The 24,129-nt window shown below is 39.0% G+C and overlaps 1 protein-coding gene across 8 annotated transcripts in view; it reads left to right on the top strand.

Moving 5' to 3' along the window:
* The first annotated feature begins 107 nt into the window (after positions 1–107).
* The window catches only part of UBE2H (ubiquitin conjugating enzyme E2 H), a 100,611-nt gene continuing 76,589 nt past the window's right edge, over positions 108–24,129 (top strand). For 5 of the 8 annotated variants that reach the window (XM_004008057.6, XM_042248824.2, XM_042248822.2 and 2 more), the window contains exon 1: positions 108–598. In XM_004008057.6, coding sequence (XP_004008106.1) covers positions 546–598 — 53 coding nt within the window. In that variant the 5' untranslated portion in view covers positions 108–545. The other 3 variants (XM_060414834.1, XM_060414832.1, XM_060414831.1) reach the window with 1 other exon arrangement.

The raw sequence follows: 24,129 nt of genomic DNA, 5'->3' as shown, positions 1-24,129 counted from the left end.
AGAATCCCCTGCTAAACTCACGCCGCCGCCGCGGCACCCCACCCCTTTCGCCAGCTGGGCCCGCCCCTCCAATGACGTCACAGAGGTGACGTCACGGCGCCCAGAGCGAGGCTGGGGTAGAGAGGCCGATTGAGCAGGAGTCGTCCGCTTGTCGTGGAGGCAGCTTGGGAGCCGGCGAGAGGGTGAGCGGGCGAGCAGGCGAGAGAGCTAGAGCAGGCAGGAGGGAGCGACGCGCGGCGCAGAGGAGCGCCAGGTCCGGGCCGCGGCGGAACCCACAGCCGGAGAGGGGCAGCCCGAGCCGTGCGCCGCGGGGTCCCCACCCCCACTCGGCCGGACAGTGCCCGGTGTTCCCCCCCGTGCGGGGGGCGGCGGCGGCGGCGGCGGCTGACGGGACCAAACAGGACCGCGGGGGTGTTGCCACCTCCATCGAGGAGCCGGCGCGGCCGCGGGCTCCTCAGAGCCGGGGCCCGGGGCCCGTGACAGGCGGGCTGAGGAAGGGCGAGAGGCGGCGGCGGCGCAGGCGACGGGGAGGCAGCGGCGACACCATGTCATCCCCTAGTCCGGGCAAGAGGCGGATGGACACGGACGTGGTCAAGCTGTATCCTTCGTGGAGCGGGGCGGGGGGTGGGGAATTCGGGTTCTACGTGGGGGACGATATGGGGATGCCCGGGGCACCCCCTGAAACCTAATCAGGGGCCCAGGGGCACTCCAGCCCACTGTCCAAGGCTTCCTCCCACCCCTCCCTCCTCCCAGTGCCTACGGAGGCTCTTTGGCACCTCCCAGGAGCCGAGATCCTTCTCAGCTCCCCCTTTATCTGCAGCACCCCGAAATGTGCGTTGTTCACGCTCTTTCCGCACCTTCAGCCCCCGTGACTTTTCTCCACGACATTTGGACTCCCAAATGGGCCTTTTTTTTTTTTTTTTTTGCAGTACCAGCCCTCTCTCTTCACCACCAAGCCCACCTTCTTTTTCCTGTTTGCTCGCTCTGAATTTGGGGATTCGAGATAGAAATTCCCTAGAGCGAAGCCTTTCTCCTTTTCTTGAGATGCCTCCATTCCCTCCTCTCACAGTGCTTCTTGAACTGGGGTAACTCAAGTGACCTCCTTTATCCCTAATTCCTTTCTATATTAGGAAGAGAGTAGTCTGCTCAGTGCCCCCCTCTTGTATTAAAGAGCTCTGAATATTTTAGATCAGCTACCCCTATTAAGCTTTCTGGTCCTTAGAAGAACCTCACTCTTTTCTTCCTACCGACAAAGCCTATCCCACCCATAGTATGTGGTGAGGACCCCCAGGCCCTCCAGCAAGCCACCCTCCATATTGTGGCTATGACAGCTGAGGGGGAAGGAGAAAAAGGGGATCTCCTTGACCAAATAGCCCCTGCACTAGCCAGTTAAGCAAACTCCCTGTATGAGAATAAGGTGCTCATAATAACTGCCCTGTTCTTGCCAAGTGACACCCTTTATTTTCCTACTCCCCCCACCCCAACTTTATGTACTTTGGAGGTAGCAGTGGGAAAGCTCTAACTGATAAGAGTCCTTCAGGCAGTGGTTTTGGTTGGAGTCCAGACCGATTATTTCATGACCAGCTAGAGAAATTCGCGAAGGTTCCTGTGACAAATCGAGACATTTTTTGAGGGGTAATTTAGAGAGAGATGAGAGAGAGGAGCCCAGGGTTCTGAAAGACTGAATCCCTGGGGAGAGGGGGAACCCGGGGCTGGAGAGTGGTAGTGTGTGAAACGCAGTTTAAAAAGTCCTGTCTCCTGCTTCTGTTTCTCCTTCACCCCCATCCCCCCACCATTTCCCCCTGTTGCTGGGTTTTGTTTATATAACTCAAGTTGTTTGGCTAGATTCTTCAGGTGAATTCCTTCTTTCTTCCTTTTATTGTTACTGTTTTTGATTGGATGTTTTACCAGTTTGTAGAGATCAATGGTTATTGTTGAACACTCACTTAAAGAATTCGCTGAAGTTTTAAAAAAGTAGTTTTTTTCATTTGGTTTAGAAGTGGGGGATGGAAGGGAAGTTGCCTGGGCAAGTGATTCTTCTCTGCCCCCCCCCACCCCATAATCTTTTCAGGAATAAGATGTTTTTCTCTTCACTCAGGAAAACTTGATTAGAAATTAGGAACAGTACATGAACGTCTCAGTTTAGGGTTAGAAGTTTAGAATTTGGGGGAGGTGGGAGTGGGAATTAGAGGAGCAAGTAATAAAGTATATATTATGTACCAAATATATGTTTAGGCACAAGTGAAATTGACTCTTTATGAGCTGTTTGTGGCTGTGATTGAGTTTTGTAAATGTGTGAATAATACCAGTAATGTTGGCTTTTCATAAGGTGGCAGGAAAACTTGTAACTATGGCTGTGTGTACATTTTACACAAAGCAGTTTCGGGTTTTATTTTTGTTTAGAAACTAGGAAATGACATGGTGGCAGAATCTTGAGTTATTTTTATCTTGAATTGAGACTTACTGTCACACCTAATGCAAATTTCTACCTAATGTTTAATTGGGATGGGGGTGAGAGAGAATTCCAGCTGTCTTTGATCAATGTCAGATTCTCAAATTATATACTTACATATATTTTTTTAGAAGGCTGAGGATAAAGAGGGTGAGGCCTTACTTGACCTGATGCCTTTTCCATACAGTGCCTTTTGTTCATTTAGTAGTTGTGGCATCTAGAATGATCACCGTATTTAGGAGTGGGGTGTGGGGGGTGGAGAGGGGGAAGAAAACAGACAAAGAACAGCAGGGTGTCTTTCTTTTTTTTTCTTCCCCTAAGTGGCTTATTTCATAGCTTATTTTTAGTAGAAGATGAAGAAAGGCAAAGATGCATTGGCCTTCTGTTCTTTCCCCACCTTCCTCCTTTCTGACAAAAGAAAGCAGAGGCGCTTTAAAATTGTACATGTCTGAGATAGGAGGACAACAGTCTCGGGATTTAAAAGCCAGAGGTTATCTTTGTTTCATGTTTGTTATTTTCTGGTCTGAGTTAAATTTTTTGTATTTCCTTTTGTTGTGCATGTGTGTTGGGGTGGGTGTGTGAGAGATTTTGTGGCCTCGTTTCTCTGTTGAATTCACATTAGTAGGCCCAAATGGAGACAACAGTTTTTGAGCAAGGTATATTTACCATGAAATTTAAGCAAGGCTTATTTACCAGGACACTGCTAAAATGAATACAATTGTGTGAAACAGTCGAGGGTTGAAAATGAAAGATGGTGTGGAGGAAGTAGGAAAGGTCTGGAGGAATGTACTTGCTTTTTGCCCCTCAGTGCCCCCTTGATTTCTTTGGTGTGTAGGCTGATAGCTGGTTTTGTTGAAATCTCCTGTTTCAGCCCATTTTTGGATGTCTCCTGAGCGTAATTATGCCACCAGGATTTACAGCCTGGCAGGGAATCTATATAGTAGGAAAGTAGTGCGTGGGGGTAGGGAAAGAAGAGGATGTGTAACTAATTGGCCACTGCCTTCCAGCACCTCGTTAGGTCCTTTCAGAGACACCGTCTCTGGTTGTTGTTTGGAGTCGGTGATATTTCTTTTGTGACGGGTTGGTAGGAGGAGAGCTGACTTCCAAGTTATGGAGGGAGTGAGTGTTTTGCACCAATGCACTTAATAGTCTGCTGGGCGATTATGTTCTGAAACTCTGACTCATTCATTGTTTCTCTTCTGATCCTTTGCTGAGGGTTGTGCAAACCTCTCCAGGAGCCTAGAAACTGATGTACATGACTTGGGCCCTGTAGGAATGTGTCCCAATCAAAAAACTTGCAAAAAGCCCAAATCCTGTGGAATGGTGGTTGAATAATAGTGTTGCCATTTGTTTTGCAAAGTGAGGTGGGTGGGTGATACTGTGCTGTTCTCAGCCTGGCAAGCTTTGAGGTTTCTATCTCAAACCGGCTGATTATTTAGTTTGTCTGAGAACTGGGACTCTGGTGACCTTAAAGCGTGATTTGCCCTAAAGGAATATCGGTTTAAGTTCTCCTGGGTGGAGGAACAAACAAGCTCAGATTACACGGGTTTCCTTGTTGGTGGGGGTTACTCGTCTCACCCTGTTGCACAGCCTGGTGATCCTTTTATCTGTGAACCAGTGGCCCCTGCTGAAGGCTGGAACTGCTTGTTTTGGAAAAGCCTATGCAGGCAAAAGGCCGTAGGCACAGCTCCTCACAGCTTATTGGCTGCTCTGTTACTACCCGGAAAAGGAGGAGGGGCGGAGCTACCAAACAGCTGATGGGAATGTGTGACCAGTGTGTTTATATACAAAAGAAGTTGGGGCTGGGGAGGCCTCGTGAGTGGTGTCACAGGAACAAGTGTATTTTCAAGGGGTAAAAAGAGGAGAGGAAAACCTGACCTGTTAAGAGTATAAGAATTATTCAGGGTTAAATCAGAAAAGTGGATCTGATGCTAACGAGAACTTGGCAAGCACTGTGTTTGTTATTGGTGTGAAATTTTGGAACTTAATTTTATAATACCAAGAGTTTTCAAAGAGTCCCTTTTTCAGAGGGAGTTGTGGTAGCTTGAAACCAGATAGCCACCACTTTAAATGTATTTAACTGACTCCTGCAGGGATTCAAAAGTATGGTAGAAAGGTAAGCTTCCCTTATAAAAGCTTTAAGAGCAGTGATCAGAACGGGCCAGTGTCTTATGCTAAATTCGTTATCAGCATTAGTGAATCTTAGAATCCTAGTTGTCTGCCTTAGGGTTTCAGAAGCTTTCAGTAACAGGTTCATCCCCTCAGTCATTTCTGCACCCGTCTCATGCCAGGCTTGGGGCTAGATGCTGGGGGTTTCGTAGTGAAAAATTTGGTGTGTGCTTATGTAACTAAAACAAAAAAAAATCAAAGTACGTGTTGTGTTATAGCAAGTGAGGGCTGTATGTATTACCTTTTTTTTTAAAAAAAAAATAACATATTTACTTTCAGAATTGACTTTTCAAGGAATAGAAAGTTTAAAGTGAATTTTATGTGATGGGATATATGGGAATCTCTCTTCCTGTTATTTAAAAGATTGATGTTAAAAACTGAAAAATATTAAAATGTGTAGTCATTTGCCTTCAACTTGGATGTTTTGCTGTTGATCTGTAGTTAGTCTATCCCTAAGTTAGTAGTTTTTGTTGCTCTTTTATTTGTGCTAAAAGTGTAGACGGTTCTATTATCTTTTAACTAACTCCAGTGTCATTGGGAAAGTGTGGTTTGCCTTTTATTTCCTGTGATCTCTGTTTTAGTGAGATGAAAAGATGGAAGGTGGAACAGTTTTATGGTCTTCAAGCTAAAAGTTAAAGCTTTGGCAACTCTCAGTGTTCTGAATTTGTCTTCTCTGCCTAGATTTTGGTGACAAATATAACATACTGGCACTTATTTTGGTTAAGCAGGAACCTACATGAGTAAGCATTCACAGCTTCAGAACATCTGATTCCTGCACTGCAGTTCTAGTAAATTACACATAAGCCTAAAAATTCAGCTTTTAGGGGAAAACAATCTTTGCAGATGTGGCCTGTAAAAATCCCTTATCTGTTTTCATGTGTGTGTTAAAGGAACCTGGATTTGTTGGTTTTCTAGTATTGTGCAGTTTCCCCAGCACCTTGACCTGTACATATCTACATATATTATAGATATATAATTATATGTAATTTAGTATCTTGTTTCAATCTTACCAGATTTTAATGGTTCCAAGAATCACTGGATTTTTTGGCATATGATTCAGACCTGCGAAAGTGCTTATAGTGAAATAGCTTTTTAACTGTAGACCTGCAGTGTACATTTTAGTAAAATACTTAAATGAAAAAACTTTAATTGGATTATACCAGTAGTAAGATAATTGAGGAAAGTATAGGTTACAAAAAGGGAAAGAAAACCATCTCCCATAAGCCTGTCCTTTAAATACTGGTTCTCAAGCTTCAGTGTGATCTTAACTACTTGGTGGTGGTGGTGGTGTAGTCGCTAGGTCGTGTCCGACTCTTGCGACCTCATGGATTGTAGCCTGCCAGTCTCCTCTGTTCATGGGATTCTCCAGGCAAGAAAATGAGTATGTTGCCATTTCCTTCTCCAGGGGATCTTCCTGACCCAGGAATCAAACCCAGGTCTCCTGCACTGCAGGCAGATTCTTTACCAACTGAGCCATGGGGGAACCCTACTTGGAGGGTTTGTTAAAATGGGTCCCACCCCTGAAATAGTGTGATTCACTCAATCTAGAGTGGGGCCTGTGAACGTGCATTTCTGAGAAGTTCCCAGATGATGGTGATGCTGTTCTGTCTAGCAACCACAGTTTGAGAACCATTGTCCTGAAATGTTAACATGATGTAGTTTTTTCTTATCAGTGCTTCCCCCCGACCCAAGATATATTATTTTCAATCTGTTGATCATATTGTACATGCCGTGTTTTTGCTTAATATTTTTGCAGCTGTTTTTCCTATTTATAAATATCAGATATAATAGCTCATGTAATAAGCTATTACAAGAGCTAAACCATGGCTTAAAGCATGCCTGTGCCATTGATTTAATTCTTTGCCTTTTTCCTGTGATAAATAAGATTGAAATTAACATGCATAAGGCTTATCTTACATTTTTGGATTATTTCTCTTTTCTAGAAATGATATTCTAGATCAGAGAAGGTAAGCTTTTGAATTAAAATATTTAATTAAAAATCTTGGGGTCCCGCACTCAGTGGATTCTCACTTTGTTATATTGTGTCTTAGTTGGTGTCATTTCAGCACTGAAGCAGCCAGCCTGGCATAGCAATGAAAAATGAGTTCTGATCTCTTTGTTTAAACTTTCATGTTTTTTTGTGTGTGTTTAAAAATAGTGATTCTTACATTAGGGATAGTTTTGTACTTCTCAAAGTGCCTTCTCGGAGTTGGTAGGTTGCACATAATATATTCATCAGCTGTCTGATTGGTAAGAGCTTTAGAGTGTTAGTGACTTGATTATTTTTCCTTTTGTTTTTTATTGAGGTATAATTGACATAAAAGAACTATACATGTTTAAAGTGATAGATTTGGTAGGTTTTCACATAACTGTCACTCATGAAGCCTATTGCCACAGTCAAGAGAGTGAACATACTTATTTTCCCACTGTAGATTATTTTGCATTTTCTAGAATTTTATATGAATGGAATCATATACTGTATATTCTTTTCTGTGTGAATTCTTTCTTCATATTTTTTAGAGCCCCCCTTGTTATCATGTAGTTCTTTTTTTTTTTTAAACCACTGAGTAGTATTTCATTGTATGGCTGTACCATAATTTGTTTATGCGTTCACCCCTGTGTGGACATTTGGGTTGTTTTCTGTTTGGGGTTATTACAAGTAAAGCTGCTATGGACATATGCTTCCTTTTCTTTTGGGTAAATATATTGGAGTGGAATAGCTGGATCATGTGGTAGATACAGATTTAACTTTATAATAGGTTGCTTGAATTTAAAAAGTTAAATGAGGATGGTTGTGGCATTGAACTCTTGTTTCAGTTGTGTGTTTTAAAGGAGTCCCATTAAATAACATAAGCCTAAACACTGATTTCTAACCTAACTCTGTCAAAGCTAGTTCTGTGGCTGCCCTTCCCTTTCCCCCATTCAAAGTTAGTTAAATTTTCGTTGTGAAATATTTTTGTTTTGTGGCCCTTTGAAATGGTACTTCAAGAAATATGGCTACAAATAAATTTTATTTTTGCATTTGCTAATAAGACTGTATTTTTGTGAGATGGTAAACACCCTCTTTGTTGATGGTACCTTTTTCTTGCTTTTTGTAAAGTATTGATAATAATTTTTTTAACATTAGTTTTACTTAGCACCTCCAGTTTACAAATGATTATGTAGGACTCTGTTAAGGTCTAAATTGTCATATGGACTGTGTATGCATTTAGTCGCTCAGTGGCGTCCGACTCTTTGTGGCTGCATGGACTGTAGCCCACCAGGCTTCTCTGTCCATGAACTTTTCCAGGCAAGAATACTGGAGTGGGTTACCATTTCCTACTCCAGGAGACCTTCTCGAGCCAGGGATCCGACCCAGCGATCCAACCCGCACCTCCTGCATTGGCAAGTGGATTCTTTACCACTAGCGCCACCTGGGAAGCCCCTTCCTATGGACTAAACTCAGATAAAAAGAAACAACAGGAACCCAGTGGCAGAACTGGAAACACATTCTAAGAGGGTATCCCTAAATATGTTTTCCTGGAATCTTTTTTTAAAAAGTTAATATTTAGCAAAATAGTGGGGTTTTTTGTTTTGCTTTGTGATTTGATAATTAATAGACATTGCTATAATAATAAATCAGATGTTGCTTTACTATCACATTTTTATACATTACAAACATTTGAATGTATATTAGTTTATATGCATGTTGCTCAAAAAATTAACATCTTAGCTACTCACAACTGGAATTTTTAGCTTGGCTAACAAAAATAAAAACAACCTGTTTTATGTTGGAGTCAGTGACAGTTTATTCACTGGGTGGACTTTGGTTCAGTCCTCAAACATGAGGATGGTGCTCTGAGCATATGTGTTAGTATTGTTTCCAGATTGCCAAAGTGTAATTTACGTGCAATGTAGAAATCTTTGGAAACACAGGCAAGTCAGTGTATACTGTTGATAGGCTGTTGTTACCTTGGTAATTCTCAGGTGGGGTATGAGAAGAATTGTTGTATTTTTATGGGGGTGCTATGGTTATTGTTTCTTCTCTGTACCTCATCGGATCCTTGGGAAGCTGGCAGGTTGTTCGCAGGCTGGTGCTTGTGGTGGCACTTGCCCATGCCCGACAGAACCCAAATCCTTAAGACCCAGGTGGTGGGAAGTCCCACGGGGCAGTTACATGCTCATGAGGGGTGAAGGATCCCTTCTGCCTTAACCCTGCCTTTTAGGCATCAAGGGCATCAAGTGGGTGGTTTGAATAGGTGCTTACTGATCTTTTGACCTGTCCAGCAGAGCAGCCAGGAAGGCGTAGGAAAGCCATGTGATGTGGAAAGGCTTGGCTGCACTTTGTCAGGACAGGCATGACTGGTGGGTCTGTCTTTGGGCTCTGTCAGAAGATACCTGGGCTGTTGCACTTGGAGGAACCATATTTAGGGATTCAGAATATTATTTAATTGATAGGAAATGGAATGGCTTTTGTTCAACTTGCTGGTTTCCAACTTGTAAACCACTTTTAAGAAGGCATTATGTATCAGAGTAAGAGATACTGCCTATATGAGAAATTGTTATTAATATTGTAAATTGTGCATTTTGGTTTTAGTATTAGGCAAAATGTTTCTTTTTCTGTGTATTATATTTTTATCATGCATACTTTTCAAGGCTTCTTGGATGATAAAATCTTAGTTGATTAGTAATATAAACAGAAAATTAGATATAGTGTGTGCCTGGTTCATGTTACTTCAGAAACATTTGGGTTACTACTCAGCTTAGTGAATATAGATTTAGTTGTTTCATTCAGATGGTTTAGTATAACTTTGGTTATCTGAATTTTGCTTTTTAATCAGTTGACTTTCTGTTGTTTAGATAGTTTTGAAGGATTGATTAATTCAAAGATTTCAGTAAACATCTCCATTGTAGTGTCTGTCTGTAGAAAGTTGACTTGGTTAGAACTGTGTTCATAAGAGATCACTAGGTATAATATCCACTCCAGTACTCTTGCCTGGAAAATCCCATGGACAGAGGAGCCTGGTAGGCTGCAGTCCATGGGGTCGCTAAGAGACGGACATGACTGAGCGACTTCCTGTTCACTTTCCAGTTTCATGCATTGGAGAAGGAAATGGCAACCCACTCCAGTACTCTTGCCTGGAGAATCCCAGGGACGGAGGAGCCTGATGGGCTGCCGTCTCTGAGGTCGCACAGAGTTTGACACTGCTGAAGCGACTTAGCAGCTGCAGCAGCAGCAGCAGGTATAATATAGTAAGATACATTGTTTTATGGTTTTACAGACTACTGAATGTTTAGTACCCTTTTGCTAATCTATTAATCTAAATCTGTAAATAAATTAATAAGTCTCCTTGGCAACAAAGCTTGAAACTAGGTCATAGTTTTTATTTCATTCCAAAGGAAAGAGACTGAATTTGCTTTTTTCACTAACAAATGGTCACCTAGAGAGTCCTACAAGTGGGATTTGGAACTTGGGCACATTGTTAACGAAGATTAAGGCTCCTACAATGAAATCATCCCATGAATTTCTTGTACATTTTGGGTCTTTATTACAAACTTACATGAAATGGATAAACCCAGAAGGGAAATGCATTTTAAATGCTTGTGGTGTTTTCTTATGAGAGGAGTTTTAACTGTTTATCTTAATTTGGTGACCCATCTCAATGTTGCTTCTGAGTATATTTAAGTAAGTGTATTAAAATGTAGAGCATAATGTGTATTTGATAACAGAATCACTGATCTTGGCAACTCTATTTTGGCATTATTAGCATCTGTTGATTTTACCAATTAATTCATTCAGTTCACCAGAGCCACCATCTTGATAATAAGAAAAAAACAAACCCTGTATTTTGCTTTTCTATTCATTTGTATCCTCAGAAATTAAAAAACAAAATACTTTTCTTTTAAGTCAGGTTTATTTTATGAATGGAAGGAGGAGAGGAAGTAGACCTTTAAGTGTGTTCCTTAGTCTAATTACCTGGATTCCTGCCCATTTCTTCTGGTAGTGAAGAAGGGCCACCCTTGAATGCTGTCTTTGATTATCAAAGACGTATATTTGAGTATACCTGTATTGAGTCATTCACCTTCTTGTGAACATTTACTTGCTTTTTTCTTTCTACAGGCTCTTAAAGTAGAATAGACAGATTCTATCAATCTTTGAGTAATTAATGTGGCTTTTCCTTTGTTTGAGTTTTAGCCAAGAGTTTTATAATATATTAACAGTGACATATCAGGAAGACTATTGGTGACTCAAAAAGACTACATTCTTTTCATATATTTCATTCTGTATGTCTGTTTTCTATTAGTGTGCCTCTCTTATACTGTGACTAATTTCTAGAAATCAGACAAGAGAGTTGAATTTACTGGCAGGAAAGTACACAAATAAACCTTTGGAGAGAAGGTATTTCCTTAATTAAAAGTAGAAGTAAAGTCAGGTTCTTTTTTCTAGAAGTTGGAAAATCAGAATATGCTTGGCCTATTTCACTTTGTGCAATTTGGCATTTATTTATCAAACTTGAACTTACTTATGCTAAAAACATATAGTAGTAGTTTACAACTTTGATACCCATTCTCCAAAGATAAAAATAGGCTGTGCCTTAGATTTGCCCTAACTCTGTTCAGTGAAGTGAGACATGGTGGAACTTGGCACCTGAATCTTGAGTTCTTACACTTTAAAGATCTTCATCTCTGTTTTCTTTAAGTCCTCAAGGTAGGGAGTCTAGAGGTCTTCTCTCAGCATCCTCCTGTGCTCTTCAGGCAAGGTAAATGGGAGTCTCCTGCCCTTTGGGAGCTTACTCCCAGGATTAAATTTTAGCCCTGTTACATTTTTTCTCTTTTGGCCACACCACACAGACATGCAGGACCTTAGTTCCCCAACCAGGGATCAAACCCAGGCCCCACGCAGTGAAAGCATGGAATCCTAACCGCTGAACCTCCAGGGGATTCCCCCCTTTGCATCTTGTAACTCAAAGAATGACTAACAAAATACCATATCTACTTGTGCTTATTCTCCATTTTGGGGGTTGATCTGATCTATGTGCTTAAGCCTTTGAACTGGATTATCTTAATTGACAGATACATGTCTTATCTTTCTGCTTAATAGGAAATAGAAATCTTTTTTATAGAATCAAAAATTAGTGTTTGATTTATGCTTTTAAATTGGGGCTTATTATTTGAAAGAATTGGGTAAAATATAACAATTTTAGTCTATCAGTTCTGGCTGTTTTAGTTCTCAAATGTCATTCTTAGAGTGTTTTGTCAGCTCTGATGAAGTTCTGATGGCATTTTATTATTTGAAGTTAAATTTTAGTAGATGTTACACTTTCATAGATATTTTAACCTGTTTTTCTACTTTGAGTAAACTTGGAATGCAGATAATAGTATTACAAAGCCCTTTTTAAATATGAGGGCTCCTTGTAATTGAAAGTTGAAAGTAATAATTGTATTCTTTTTAAGCAATATCATTTGTGGCCTTAGGTAACACTTTGAGAAATACTAATGCTTGGGTGTACTACTTCATATTTGGAGAGTAAACTCTGGTAACTTTGTTTTTGTTATTGATAGAAAAAATAGAAGCCAATGTTGATATAAGGAATCTGCTTTTCATTTGTGACTTATAAAATCAGTTTTGCTTATAGTCACATTTATTACATGAAAAATAGATTTAAAGCAGTATATAGCCCAATGCCTCAGTTAATCCTATTTCTGAATAATATCATAAAGAAAAAATTGACTTAAATAGGTTTTAATGTAAGTGTTCTGATATCTCTTTTTAACAGTAGATTAGATGGCATTGTATCTGGTATTCTTGAGATGTCTGAATTGTATGTGCCCTGTCAATAATTTTAGAAGAAAGTAAGCCTTATAAAAAAAGTACCTGATTTATGGAAGCTTTTATCCAGATAGAATGGCAGCATGCTGTTCCTTTCAAAATTTTATGTATTTAATTACCTGAATTATATTTCATGTTTTAAAAGGTAAACTTAGGCAATGTGGATATAATTGAGTAAAAGAATATGCCCAGCCACAATAGGATCCCATAAGAGTTTGAGACAGTTCAGTATTTAAGCATCTAAATATTTTTTTACCTTTGTCCTTTTTTTTTTCAGATCATAGTTTAAATTTTGACATAGAGCTATTTCTGTTATAATGCCACAAATACGTTACTGAAATACCTTGCATTCTGCAAAATCATGAAGTGGAAATAATAGTGCTTAGACACCTTTATGTCTTAATACTCTCCAGGTATTGAAGATATATCTGTTGAAGAAAATTTAGTTGCCAGCATTTTTATTGATATTTAAACTGAATGTCTGTAGTGATTCAGTTTTGCTTTGTGTTATGGTGATTTTAATTAGTCTTAAGACTGTCAAGGATGTACAAACACTTTAGATGCTTAATTTTTTAAAAGTTGGGGTGATTTTAACGGAAGGCTTGGGATGTAAGCTGCCCTTCTTATTTTCTACTGATTTGCCTTAATGTTTTGATAGCTTTTATTTTTAAAGATAAACTCATAATTTTAGATTTACAGAGAAGTTGCAAAATCAGAGAGTTCTTATGCCCCAACTAGTTCTCGTTACCTCTGTTATTTATACTACTGAGGTACGTGTTTCAAAACTAAGAAATCAATGTTGGTATGTTACTATAAACTCCAGGCTTTATTCAGATTTCACCAGTTTTTCCATGAACATGTTTTTTTCTGTTGCAGGTTTTCCGTATTAGTGGTCATGTCTCCTTAGCCTTCTCTGGTCTGTGACAGTTTCTCTTTGTTTTGCATGACCCTGACTGTTTTGGAGCACTGGTCAGGCAGTTTTTGGAGTGCTCAATTCCAGTCTATCTGATTTTTTCCCCCTCATGATTAGACCTCATAATAGTGAGGTATTAAAATTTAGCCAAACTTCTTGTGGGTTTTGGAAAGAATACTGCAGAGGTGAAGTGCCCGTTTTATCACAAGTAGGGTGTGTATGGGGGGAGTGCCTCTGTCCTCATGGCCTCACTGGTGATGTTAACTTTGATCCACTTGGCTTAGGTTGCACTTGCCAAATTTCTCCACTGTGAAGTTACTGTTTTTCCCTTCTGTGTTCTGTCCTTCAGAAGCTAGTCACCAAGTGTGAAAGTGAAAGTTGTTCAGCCATGTCTTGTGACCCCGTGGAGTATGCAATCCATGGAAATCTCCGGGCCAGATACTGGAGTGGGCGGTCTTTCTCTTCTCCAGGGGATCTTCCCAACCCAGGGATCGAACTCAGGTCTCCCGCATTGCAGGCTGATTCTTTACCAGCTAAGCCACAAGGGAAGCCCAGGAATATTGGAGTGGGTAGCCTATCCCTTCTCCAGCTGGTCTTCCCGACCCAGGAATTGAACCAGGGTCTCCTGCATTGCAGGCGGATTCTTTACCAAGTGTTAGCTGACTGTCAAGGAGGCCAGAGGAGGTAGGCTTCACCTCCCAGAGGGAGTAATTGTTTTTTACTTCTGATTGTAACACAGTAGTGCATTAATCTTAGTTATTAGTGGATTTTATACAGAACTTACTCTTGAGTGGAGTGTAAATGGTACTGTCTCTTTAAAAAAATAAAATGGGATGTAGATATATGAGAATGTGGTCTTGGAGCACACAGATTTAGTGGGTTTGGTTATTTAGCAATTTGCATGGCAAATTTATCTTTCAGCATTTGGCTGTTTTTAGATCTAGAATAACATGTGGAAATGAAGATAAACTTAGGATGAGTTGCAAAGGTGTTAGTTAAAAACCTTATAGCTCAAGAAATTCTGTCATCTTGAGTTTTAGATCAGAAAGAGAACTTGGGTGTGAGATAGTGATAAAATGTTATTACATTCTGTATCTTTCTGTTATTAACTAGTTATATAGTTAACTTAAAACAGAAAAAAATATATTATTAGCTGTGAATTCTAGCAAAGGGTCCTTATTTTGACCCATTGAAACATTTTATTCTATCTTAAAGGGGTGTACTTTTCACCATTTCGATATCTTTTTCTCTTGTTTTTGGCAGTTCTATTTGTAGTTTCAATGAAAACTTTGATATAATTATAGTTGGCAGTTTTAACCCAGAAATTCAATTATTATGGAAAGATAAACTGCGTAGAACTTCCTGAGAATTTTCCAAGTAATTCTTCTTTAATTAAGAGAACTTGTTTACTCTGACAGTTTTTGGTGTATTTTATTTTGACTGTTTTTCTTTTTTTGTTGCTGTTTTCTCCTTTCTCCCTAGGAATAACACTGATTTTCATATGATAAAAGTCTTAAAGTATTTACAATACATTGTTTTCTTGAGCAGAATATATTTATAGTTGAGGTTATTGGGTAGGTGACTTCTGAAAAAGTAATAATGATATATTAAAATTTGACCAAACCCATTTGATTTCTAGGCTCAAAAGTTAAGGTAAAGTATTTAGCTCTCAGAGGCTTCCTTGAAGATAGTGAGGAAGAACGGTAGAAACTGAATGTTAATGGTAAATATCTTGCTAGTTATAAATATTATAATATTTGTAGTGGTAATAAATTATTTTAAGACTGTAGAGAATAGTCAGAATTTATGTTTTCAACTCATGAGGACACCTGGGTTTTTGGTATGTAAGTCAGAAGTGTTTGTAGCCAGCTGTTTATTGTTTCAGTAACTGGTTGTGCATTTTTAGACCTTTGACCTTAACGCCAGCACCTGCTTGTCATGTCAGTGCTGAGAGTCAGTGGTGTAGCACTTAGTGACATCTTACTGGTTTGATGACTCTGGGCAGATGTTCAGCTGGTTCTTTCTTTTGTACTCCTTTTATCTTTGCTCACTTTCTTAAGTTTGAGTACCTTGGAAGGCCTTTTTTTTTAAAGTTTGTTTGTTTGTTTATTCATTCATTTTGGTCATGCTGAGTGGCTTGTGGGATCTTAGTTTCCTGACCAGGAATTGAACCCTCGCCCTTGGCAGTGAAGGTGCAGAGTCCTAACCAGTGGACCAGCAGGGAATTCCCAAGAATATTTTTTTAGAGCAGTTTTAGGTTCACAGCAAAATTGAAGGGAAGGGACAAAGATTTCCTGTATCCCCTTGCCCCACTCATAAACAGCCTCCCCTCTTATCAGTATCCCCTTCCAGAGTAGGGCATTTGTTACAGTTGATTCGCCTACACTGACACATCATTATCACCCAGAGTCCAAAGTTTATACTAGGGTGCACTCAGTGTTGTACATCTGTGGGTTTGGACATGTGTATAACAACATGTATCTGTCACTGTGGTATCATACAGAGTATTTGCACTGTCCTAAAAATTCTCTGTGCTCTTCCTGTTCACTCTTCCCTATCCCAGCCCCTGGCAAGTCCTAATCTTTTTTACAGTCTTAGTTTTATCTTTTCTAGAATCATACAGTAGGTAGGCTTTTCAGATTGGCTTATTTCACTTAGCAATTTGCATTTAAGTTTCCTTCATGTCTTTTTTTGGGCCAATAACCATTTCTTTTTAGAGGTGAATAATAATCTGTTGTCTAGATGTACCACAGTTTATCCGTTCACCTTGGTGAGCCATTTTTTTGTGACCAGAGCTAATAATAACTCTTAATTGTTTTTCCAGATTTGCTTTTGTACTTAAAAAAAAAAACAACAAAAAACTCTAAGTGACAAGTAGCTGAATTTTATACAGCTGCCCTGTTCTAGCCTCAGTTCTACCTTTCTTATCCCCTGATATTTGTTTTATAATGTGCTACTTCTCATTCTAATATATTTCACATTTAGTCTTGCATTGAGATGTTATGACCCACTTTTTATGAGCTGCACAGATTGGTTGAGAGTGCTGAGATGATAGCATTAAGTCCTTCTAGTGACAGGTCTGGAGCCTATGAGAGTTTCTCATGCTTTCATCCCTTCTAGCACATATTCAGCTTTGCATATCAAGTAGGTGCTCAGGAAACACCTGTTCAATGAATTCTGATAAATAGTATGCCACAGGTTTCCACCAAGCCCTTGGTTAGATCAGTTTTAGACTAAACATTGTTTCTATATAGAAACAATATGGAAATCTCACAGGAGAGAGGCAAGAGGACTGAAGTCCTTTAATGTGCAGCTGCCATCTGCCATTTCTGTGCATTGTTCATTTTTACACATATAATATGTATTTGTGTTCTGAAATTGTCCCAAATGGTAATACTTTAGTTTATTAAATGGCATTTTCAGGGGAGTTCTTTTTAAAGATTCTTTGATTGCTGGTTTTATTTAAGATCAAAGGAAATTTTTAAGATTGGGAAAAGAAACAGCTGAAACTTGGGTTATTCCATTTGTAAAATTGAATACCTTAAACTCATCATATCATTTAGCTTATTAGTACTCTTAATTTATACTTTATTAACTGTTTCAAGTTCTCCCTTACAAATTAGTAGTTCTAGAGATGACTTTTACTGTCTTAATATTTGATCCTGTGAACTTGTTGGTCTGTTCAGGATTTCATTGAGGACTTTTATTTTGTATTTACTTTTACCTTTTACCCATACTCTGTGAGGAAAGAGAAGATTTTAAGAAGTGCTTTGACAGCTCATGCATGCTGTAAAAGTTATACGTGGCTTATTTTTAGTTAGGCAGAATCATGGAAGGAATACTTTGTAATAGTTGGATTTTAAAAGAATACTTTTTACTGAAGTATAGTTGATTTAAAATGTTGTGTTAGTTTCTGTTATACAGCAGAGTGATTCAGTTACATATATGTGTGTGTGTACTTTTTCATATTTGTTTCCATTATGGTTTATCCCAGGATCCTGAATATAGTTTTCCATGCTCTATGTAGAACCTTGTTGTTTATCCATACTATATATTGATATGGCAGTTTGTATCTGCTAATCCCAAACTCCTAATTTGTCCCTCTCTCACACCCTTTCCCCTTTGGTAACCTTGGTCTCTGTGTCTGTGAGTCTGTTTCTGTTTTGGAAGTAAGTTCGTTTGTGTAATATTTTAGATTCCACCTGTTAGGTGATATCACGCATGAGTACATGTATTAGGATCATTCTTCTTTTGTATGCTGATCCCTAGGTCCAGCCATGTTGTTGCAAATGTCATTCCATTCTTTTTTGTGGCTGAGTAGTAGTGTATTGGAGAAGGCGATGGCACCCCACTCCAGTACTCTTGCCTGGAAAATCCCGTGGACGGGGGAGCCTGGTGGGCTGCCGTCTCTGAGTCGGACACGACTGAAGCGACTTAGCAGCAGCAGCATTGTATTATGTATGCCATATCTTCTTTATCCATTCATCTGTCACTGGGCGTTTGCTTCCATGTCTTTGTTATAGTGAGATATTTAAAATCTCATTTTACAAATGCAGAACTTTAATGATATGTTTAAACTGTATATACACATGAGTATACTGTTTTTTCTTTCTGTGTGCACGCACAGTCTCTTAGGGAAGAACATATTTTTGCTCCTTAGTTTTTTGGTAAGTTCTTCAGTCATTTGAATTCTCTAACACAGAGGTTCCAGAGTTGCCTGCAGGCCCCTGGGGATCCCTAAGATACTTTCAGGGAGATGATAAAGTAAAAACTTGTTTCATAGTTACATTAATTATTTTTTTTGCCTTTTTCTGTTTTTTTTTTCAGTAGTGATGTTTTGTACTGATGATACAAGGCCAAAACCAATAATGGATTAAACTATGAAAGCCTTGGGACTTCTCTAGCGATCAGGTGGGGCGCAGATTCAGTCCCTGGTGGAGAAACTAAGATCTTGGAGGCCACACGCCACCGGCCCCCCACCCTGCCACAAAATACACCATTGAATGCATAGCACACCAAAACCGTATTAGTGGTTGTCGTATTTTTTGCCACCATACATCTAAAGTTTTAAAAAAAAGGCAATTTCACTTGAACATGCTCTTGCTAAGGAGTAACTTATCAAGACAGGTACTTGAAATTTTGACAATTACTCAGAATTTTAACTCTAAAGTACCTGTTTCCGTACTATATTCTGTGTGTTAAAATGGGGAGCACTTTTCCTGCATACTGAAAGTATGGTGGTGGTTTCCAGAAAAAGCACATAGGTGACTTGCCAGCCAAACTAGCTGCTTTTTTTTTTTTTTTTTTTTTTTAATGGAACACCATTTGAACTTGAAAGTGTGACCGGCTGACAAACTGGTTATTCAGACTTGGATGTGTGGCAGATGTTTCCTCAGAAAGGAACAAAGTGAGCCCATCACTTTAAGCAAAACTGATAATGTATGTTGCCAGTGATAATAATATAAGCTTTAAAATAAATATCAGAATTTGGAAAAACTTGTATCTGCACCACATGCTTGACAGTTGTCTAATACTTAGACATTTCTGATGAGATCAGTAGTGATAGTAACGTGATTTTTTTGTTGTTGTGTGATGAAATGTGTCAGTGTTGGGAAGATTTATAGAAGTCAGTAAACTTGTTTTATTTTCTAAATGGCCAGTGCATGATAGAAAGTCATGTGTTGGGTAAAAGACTTGTTTAAAATACAAGGTAGAGCAGTGAATTTTAATGTAACTATGAACATTTCATTTGTAGTATTTCAGATTCCACATTGCAGGTAGCCTTTAGGAATCTACCACTTGTTAAGTTTCGACGTAATACCAGAAGAATGTTCAGAATTTTCTGAAAAATCTGTTAAACTACTCTTCTTCTCCTAACTACATTTGAAACATATTGTACCAGGTTGAATGCAGAAGCGAATTTGAGAATCCAGCTCACTTCTATTAAGCCAGACATTAAAGAGATTTGCTAAATTGTTTTTTTTGAAATTTTTTTCCATAAACATGATATGTTAGCATGCATAAGATTTATTAGTACTTTTAAATGAATTAATGTTTAAACATTTTTCAATGATAAATGTCAATAGATATATATACCAAAAAAGCTCTTTGGGCAACTAAGTCCATGCGCCATAACTACTGAAGCCCACACTCTAGAGCCTGTACTCTGCAACAAGAGAAGCCACAGAAATGAGAAGTTTTTTTTTAATCTTCACACACCTATTTTCCTTCTTGGGTAAATGTGTATTTACATGGTTTACTGTATAATTCAATTTTTTCAATTCCTTGCCTGTGCTGAGTCTTTGTTGCTGTACACAGGCTTTTTCGAGTTGCGTTACATGGGCTTCTCCTTGTGGTAGCTTCTCTTGTTGCAGAGCATGAGCTCTGGGGTGCACAGACGTTAGTATTTGCATCAGGCAGGCTCAGTAGTTGTGGCACACAGGCTTAGTTGCTCTGTGGCATGTGAAATTTTCTGGGACCAGGGATCAAACTTGTATCCCCTGCTTTGGCAGGCAGATTCTTGACACTGAACCACCAGTGAAGTCCAGGGTCATCAATTTTATAAGTGAAAAGGGTTCTAAGACCACTGCTGCTCTAACAAACGTGTGTCAATAGAGAAGTTGTCATGTTATTATAAAGCCTAGGATGCGCTTTATTTGTACCTAGCATAGCATTGGCAAAATAGTAGGTTCTTTAATAACATATTTGAATCAGATTGAATTGAATTATACAGTAAACCATGTAAATACACATTTACCCAAGAAGGAAAATAGGTGTGTGAAGATGGCAAGTGTTTTTATATTAGTAAAGAATGCCAGGTTTACACCGTATTTCATAGACTCTAAGGCATTTTTTTCCCCTTAACATCTTTGAGATGTCTTAGAATTGGTTGTGAGTCAGTTTGTCAGCTCTTTCCTTTCTTGGCGTGTCATAGATGTCATGAAATAAGGTAGTGCTTGTGTGGAGATGAGAAAACACATTGGATAGCAGTTTACTTCTTGGGCTTCAGGGTATGATGCATTAAGTGTTTTTATCAGGCACTGAGTTGACTATGGGCAGTTGACAATGGGTCCATTGTCAGAATATTCCATTCACAAAGCAAGTATCTTCATTCCAAGCTGGAAGACTATAATCCTGGAATTCAGGCTTTTAAAATAAAATGTAAGACATGATGTTAATTTTGTTTTTTTTATATATAAAGCTTTTTGTTTTTCAATTTAATCATAATGTTGGACCACAGTGGTGAGTATTGAGTTATTTCCATTTCTGTTGTAAAGCAGGCTTTGGAAGGTTTTACTGTGTAGTTCTTAGAAAATGAATGAAGGACAGTAGCAGAATTAAGGTTGTTTTTTTTAATTTTTTCTTTTAATTAAAAAATTTTAATCTATTTACTGAAGCTTGAGATTTACAAGTTTACTTTTGGCATCTGTTTTTTTTTTTTTTTTTAATCTACATATTTATTTATTTATTGGCTATGCTGGGTCTTTGTTGCTGCTTGGGCTTTCTCTAGTTGCTATGAGCAAAGGCTACTCCCTGGTTGCCATGCACAGACTTCTCATTTCTGTGGCTTCTCTTGTTGCAGAGCATAGGCTCTAGAGCATGGGCTTCAGTAGTTATGGCACATGGACTTAGTTGCTCCTCGGCATGTGGGATTTTCCTGGACCAGGGATTGAACCAGTGTCCCCTACGTTGCAAGGCAGTTTCTTAGCCACCACTGGACCACAAGGGAAGCCCTGGCATCTGTTACTCTAAGTCTGAAGACTGTTACTGTGTATTCTGCATGATTTCATGAGGACCTGCGAGGTACAGATGCTTGTTTCTTCATCTTTAGAGCATTTGCTGTTCTGTTAAATAATTCTAGTAAAAGATAAATTACTAGGTTCTATTATTAACTTTGTGCCTCTGTTTGTGGTGGTTTCGTTGCTAAGTTGTGTCTGACTCTGCGACCCCGTGGACTGCAGCCTGCCATACTCTTCTGTCCAAGGGCTTTCTCAGGCAAGAATACTGGAGTAGATTGCCATTTCCTTCTCCAGTGCCTCTGTTTAATTCTATGTCTATAAGTACTGAATAGGACCATGATATGAAGATATAAAGGTATTGTAGAAATAGGTATCCTTAAAAATAAGTTTAAAAAGAGAGTTAGAGCCTGGAAAAGTGAGGAGTTAAGTCTGTTAGAGAAGGAGGAAGCTGAATGTCATAGAGACCAGAGGTAAATAAGCAAAAAGGCGCCTGTGGCGATGGAGGTGGTTGGTGGCTTAGGTTGATGAAAGGACCAGAGGCTGTACATTTGTCACTGTAAATATGTGTATATTAGAGTGCAGTGTGTGTGATCAGGATTATATGAGTTGCTATAAGGTGAATAGGCTGAGCTTTTTTTACCTTTTTATCATTTAATGGACACTGTAGAACCAGTAGGGCACACCTGATATTTGCTAGAGGTATAATCTCTCATCCTTAGTCAACCAAAGAAGGACTCTTGGTAAAAAGAATTTACACACATAGGTTGTTGAAATCTGATCGTGAATTGGCAGGATTTTAATGGTGTTAGTAGAAGGGAATGCATGCATTTTATGGCATGTTACATGAGAATGATTAAGGTAATGTTTTGAAATGCATATACTTTTCCAGATATGTACTACTTTTGAAAAATTACAGTGGGGTGACTGTAAGTTTCAGTGACATACTTGGATTTGCATCTGCGTTTGGTTTCCTTATCCAAAAAATGAACCAAATTCCACATTGTAGAATTGCGTGAAGGATTATTTGAAATAATGTTTGTAAATGCGTTTACTATGTATTTGCTTAGTTAACTCAGGAATTATAGTTGGCTAAGGTGGCACTAGTGGTAAAGAACATGCCTGCCAGATGCAGGTTCGATCCCTGAGTCTGGAAGATTCCCTGGAGAAGTGCACGGTAACCCACTCCAGTATTCTTGCCTGGAGAATCCCATGTACAGAGGAGCCTGGTAGGCTACATTGCCTAGGGTTGCACAGAGTCAGACATGACTAAAGTGATGTTGCACGCATGCACACTAGTAAAAGATCTGAAATAATGTGTCTGTAACATGGAGTTAGCAGGTTGGCAGATAAGGACAGGATTGATGTTGGCAAGGACCCAGCTTCCTTCTGTTTTTTTTCCCCAACCGTCTTTGTGTGTGGCTCACTTCCTTAAGGGGTCTTTCCTATCATCACAATAATGTTTCATGCAAGAGCAGGAAGAAAGGGGTGAGTAAGGTGAAAGGGATATGAACTAGCTAAGACAGCCCTTCCCCTTCCCTCAACTTCTAAGGAGATTTTCTGAGCATCCTTTCCTACAAATTGCACTTCTTATATCCCAGGCATGAAATGTCAACTGACCAACCTTAGCTGCAAGGGAGGCTTGGAAACATTGCTTTTTGACTACCCTTAATAGTCAGAATTTTATTAATAAGAAAGAAGGGGAGAAATAGGTATTGGGTTGAGAAACCAGCAGTGTTTGCCACAGTGAATGCTGTTTTGTTTTGTTTTTTCTTTCATACATATTTGAGAGCATTATCATTTTAGGCTTGGTTTTCCATGCCTTGAATGTTGGCTCACAAAAATTGATCTTTCAACCCTTATTCCATGTCTTCTAGGTTCTGCTTTGTTGGGGGACTGGGATTGTATGATAAATTATTTACTTGGGCATTAAAGGAGAAGGAAAACCGTTCAGTTGGCACTTTTCATTTATAATTTAGCTGGTATCTTCAAACTTTAACTCAGAGGACCTAATTTGGGAGTTTGGTCATGGGAGGTTGGTGGAGGAGAAGCAGCGCGTTATTGAGAAGGAGGACTCCCTGAAAGGTTTTTGCCCTTGGCTCTGCTGCTTCTTGCTGTGAAATGTACCTTTCGTGTTCTTCTGGGGTATATCTGTTTCCTCACCTATCAAATAAGGAGTTGGCTTAGATATTTTGAGTCTTTGCAACTTGAATATTTTTATTTTCTCTGAAGGCATTTTGTATATAACTCTTAATTGTGTATGTATGTATGTATATATATGTAAAGGAAGTGAAAGACCTTCACAGCCATATGTATACCTGGCATTGCCTTCTAGGGACTAAAGAGTTGAAAATAGCTTTATAGCATAAATTTAAAATCTTATTTTGAATCTTACTATTTTTGCAGATATGGGTAGCAAAAATAAGTACGTTTTTGCAGTTTAGTACTTTCTTGGTATGAATTTTTACTAAGGCTTTTAGAAGTATGAAGTAGGAAACCCTGACATCTTCATTTCTGACTCTGAAATATGGTAGTAAAATGTTGCTTCATATTTAGAAACCTGCATTAATGTTAAGTTTGTGTAGGAAAAGCCTGTTAAATGCTCTTTCATTTCTAAAAATGGATCCTTGGAATTAGTTGAAGTATTATGAAAGTGTAATTATTATTCAGACTGTTTTCAGTGTTAACTCATCACCTATTTACCTGAGAATACAAGTGCTTTGTTTACCATGTTTAGGTCAAATTTTGACCAACTCTCTGAATGAAGCAGCTATTAGCATTATTGTAGATGATGAAACTGAGGCAAGATGTTATGGTCCTTCATTGATAATGGGGAGCAGCCAAGTTAAGAATACACTCTGATTTTGTCCAGGGAGTGAGTATGTCTCATCGTATGTTTTAGGAGAGAGAAGCTTGTGGTTACCTCATGTCTTGTTTCAGTTTTGTTTTTTGTGTAGAGTATGTTTTGAGAGGCAGTATGGTATAGTAGATGGGAGAAGGCCTGTGTTAGAATTTCTTGAAATAAATGTAATTTCAGTCAGTAAATTTC

This window comes from Ovis aries, chromosome 4, assembly GCF_016772045.2.
Source record: "Ovis aries strain OAR_USU_Benz2616 breed Rambouillet chromosome 4, ARS-UI_Ramb_v3.0, whole genome shotgun sequence".
NCBI classification, from domain to species: domain Eukaryota; kingdom Metazoa; phylum Chordata; class Mammalia; order Artiodactyla; family Bovidae; genus Ovis; species Ovis aries.
Note: the sequence above shows the minus strand (reverse complement) of the source record. Positions and strands in the feature narration are given on the sequence as shown.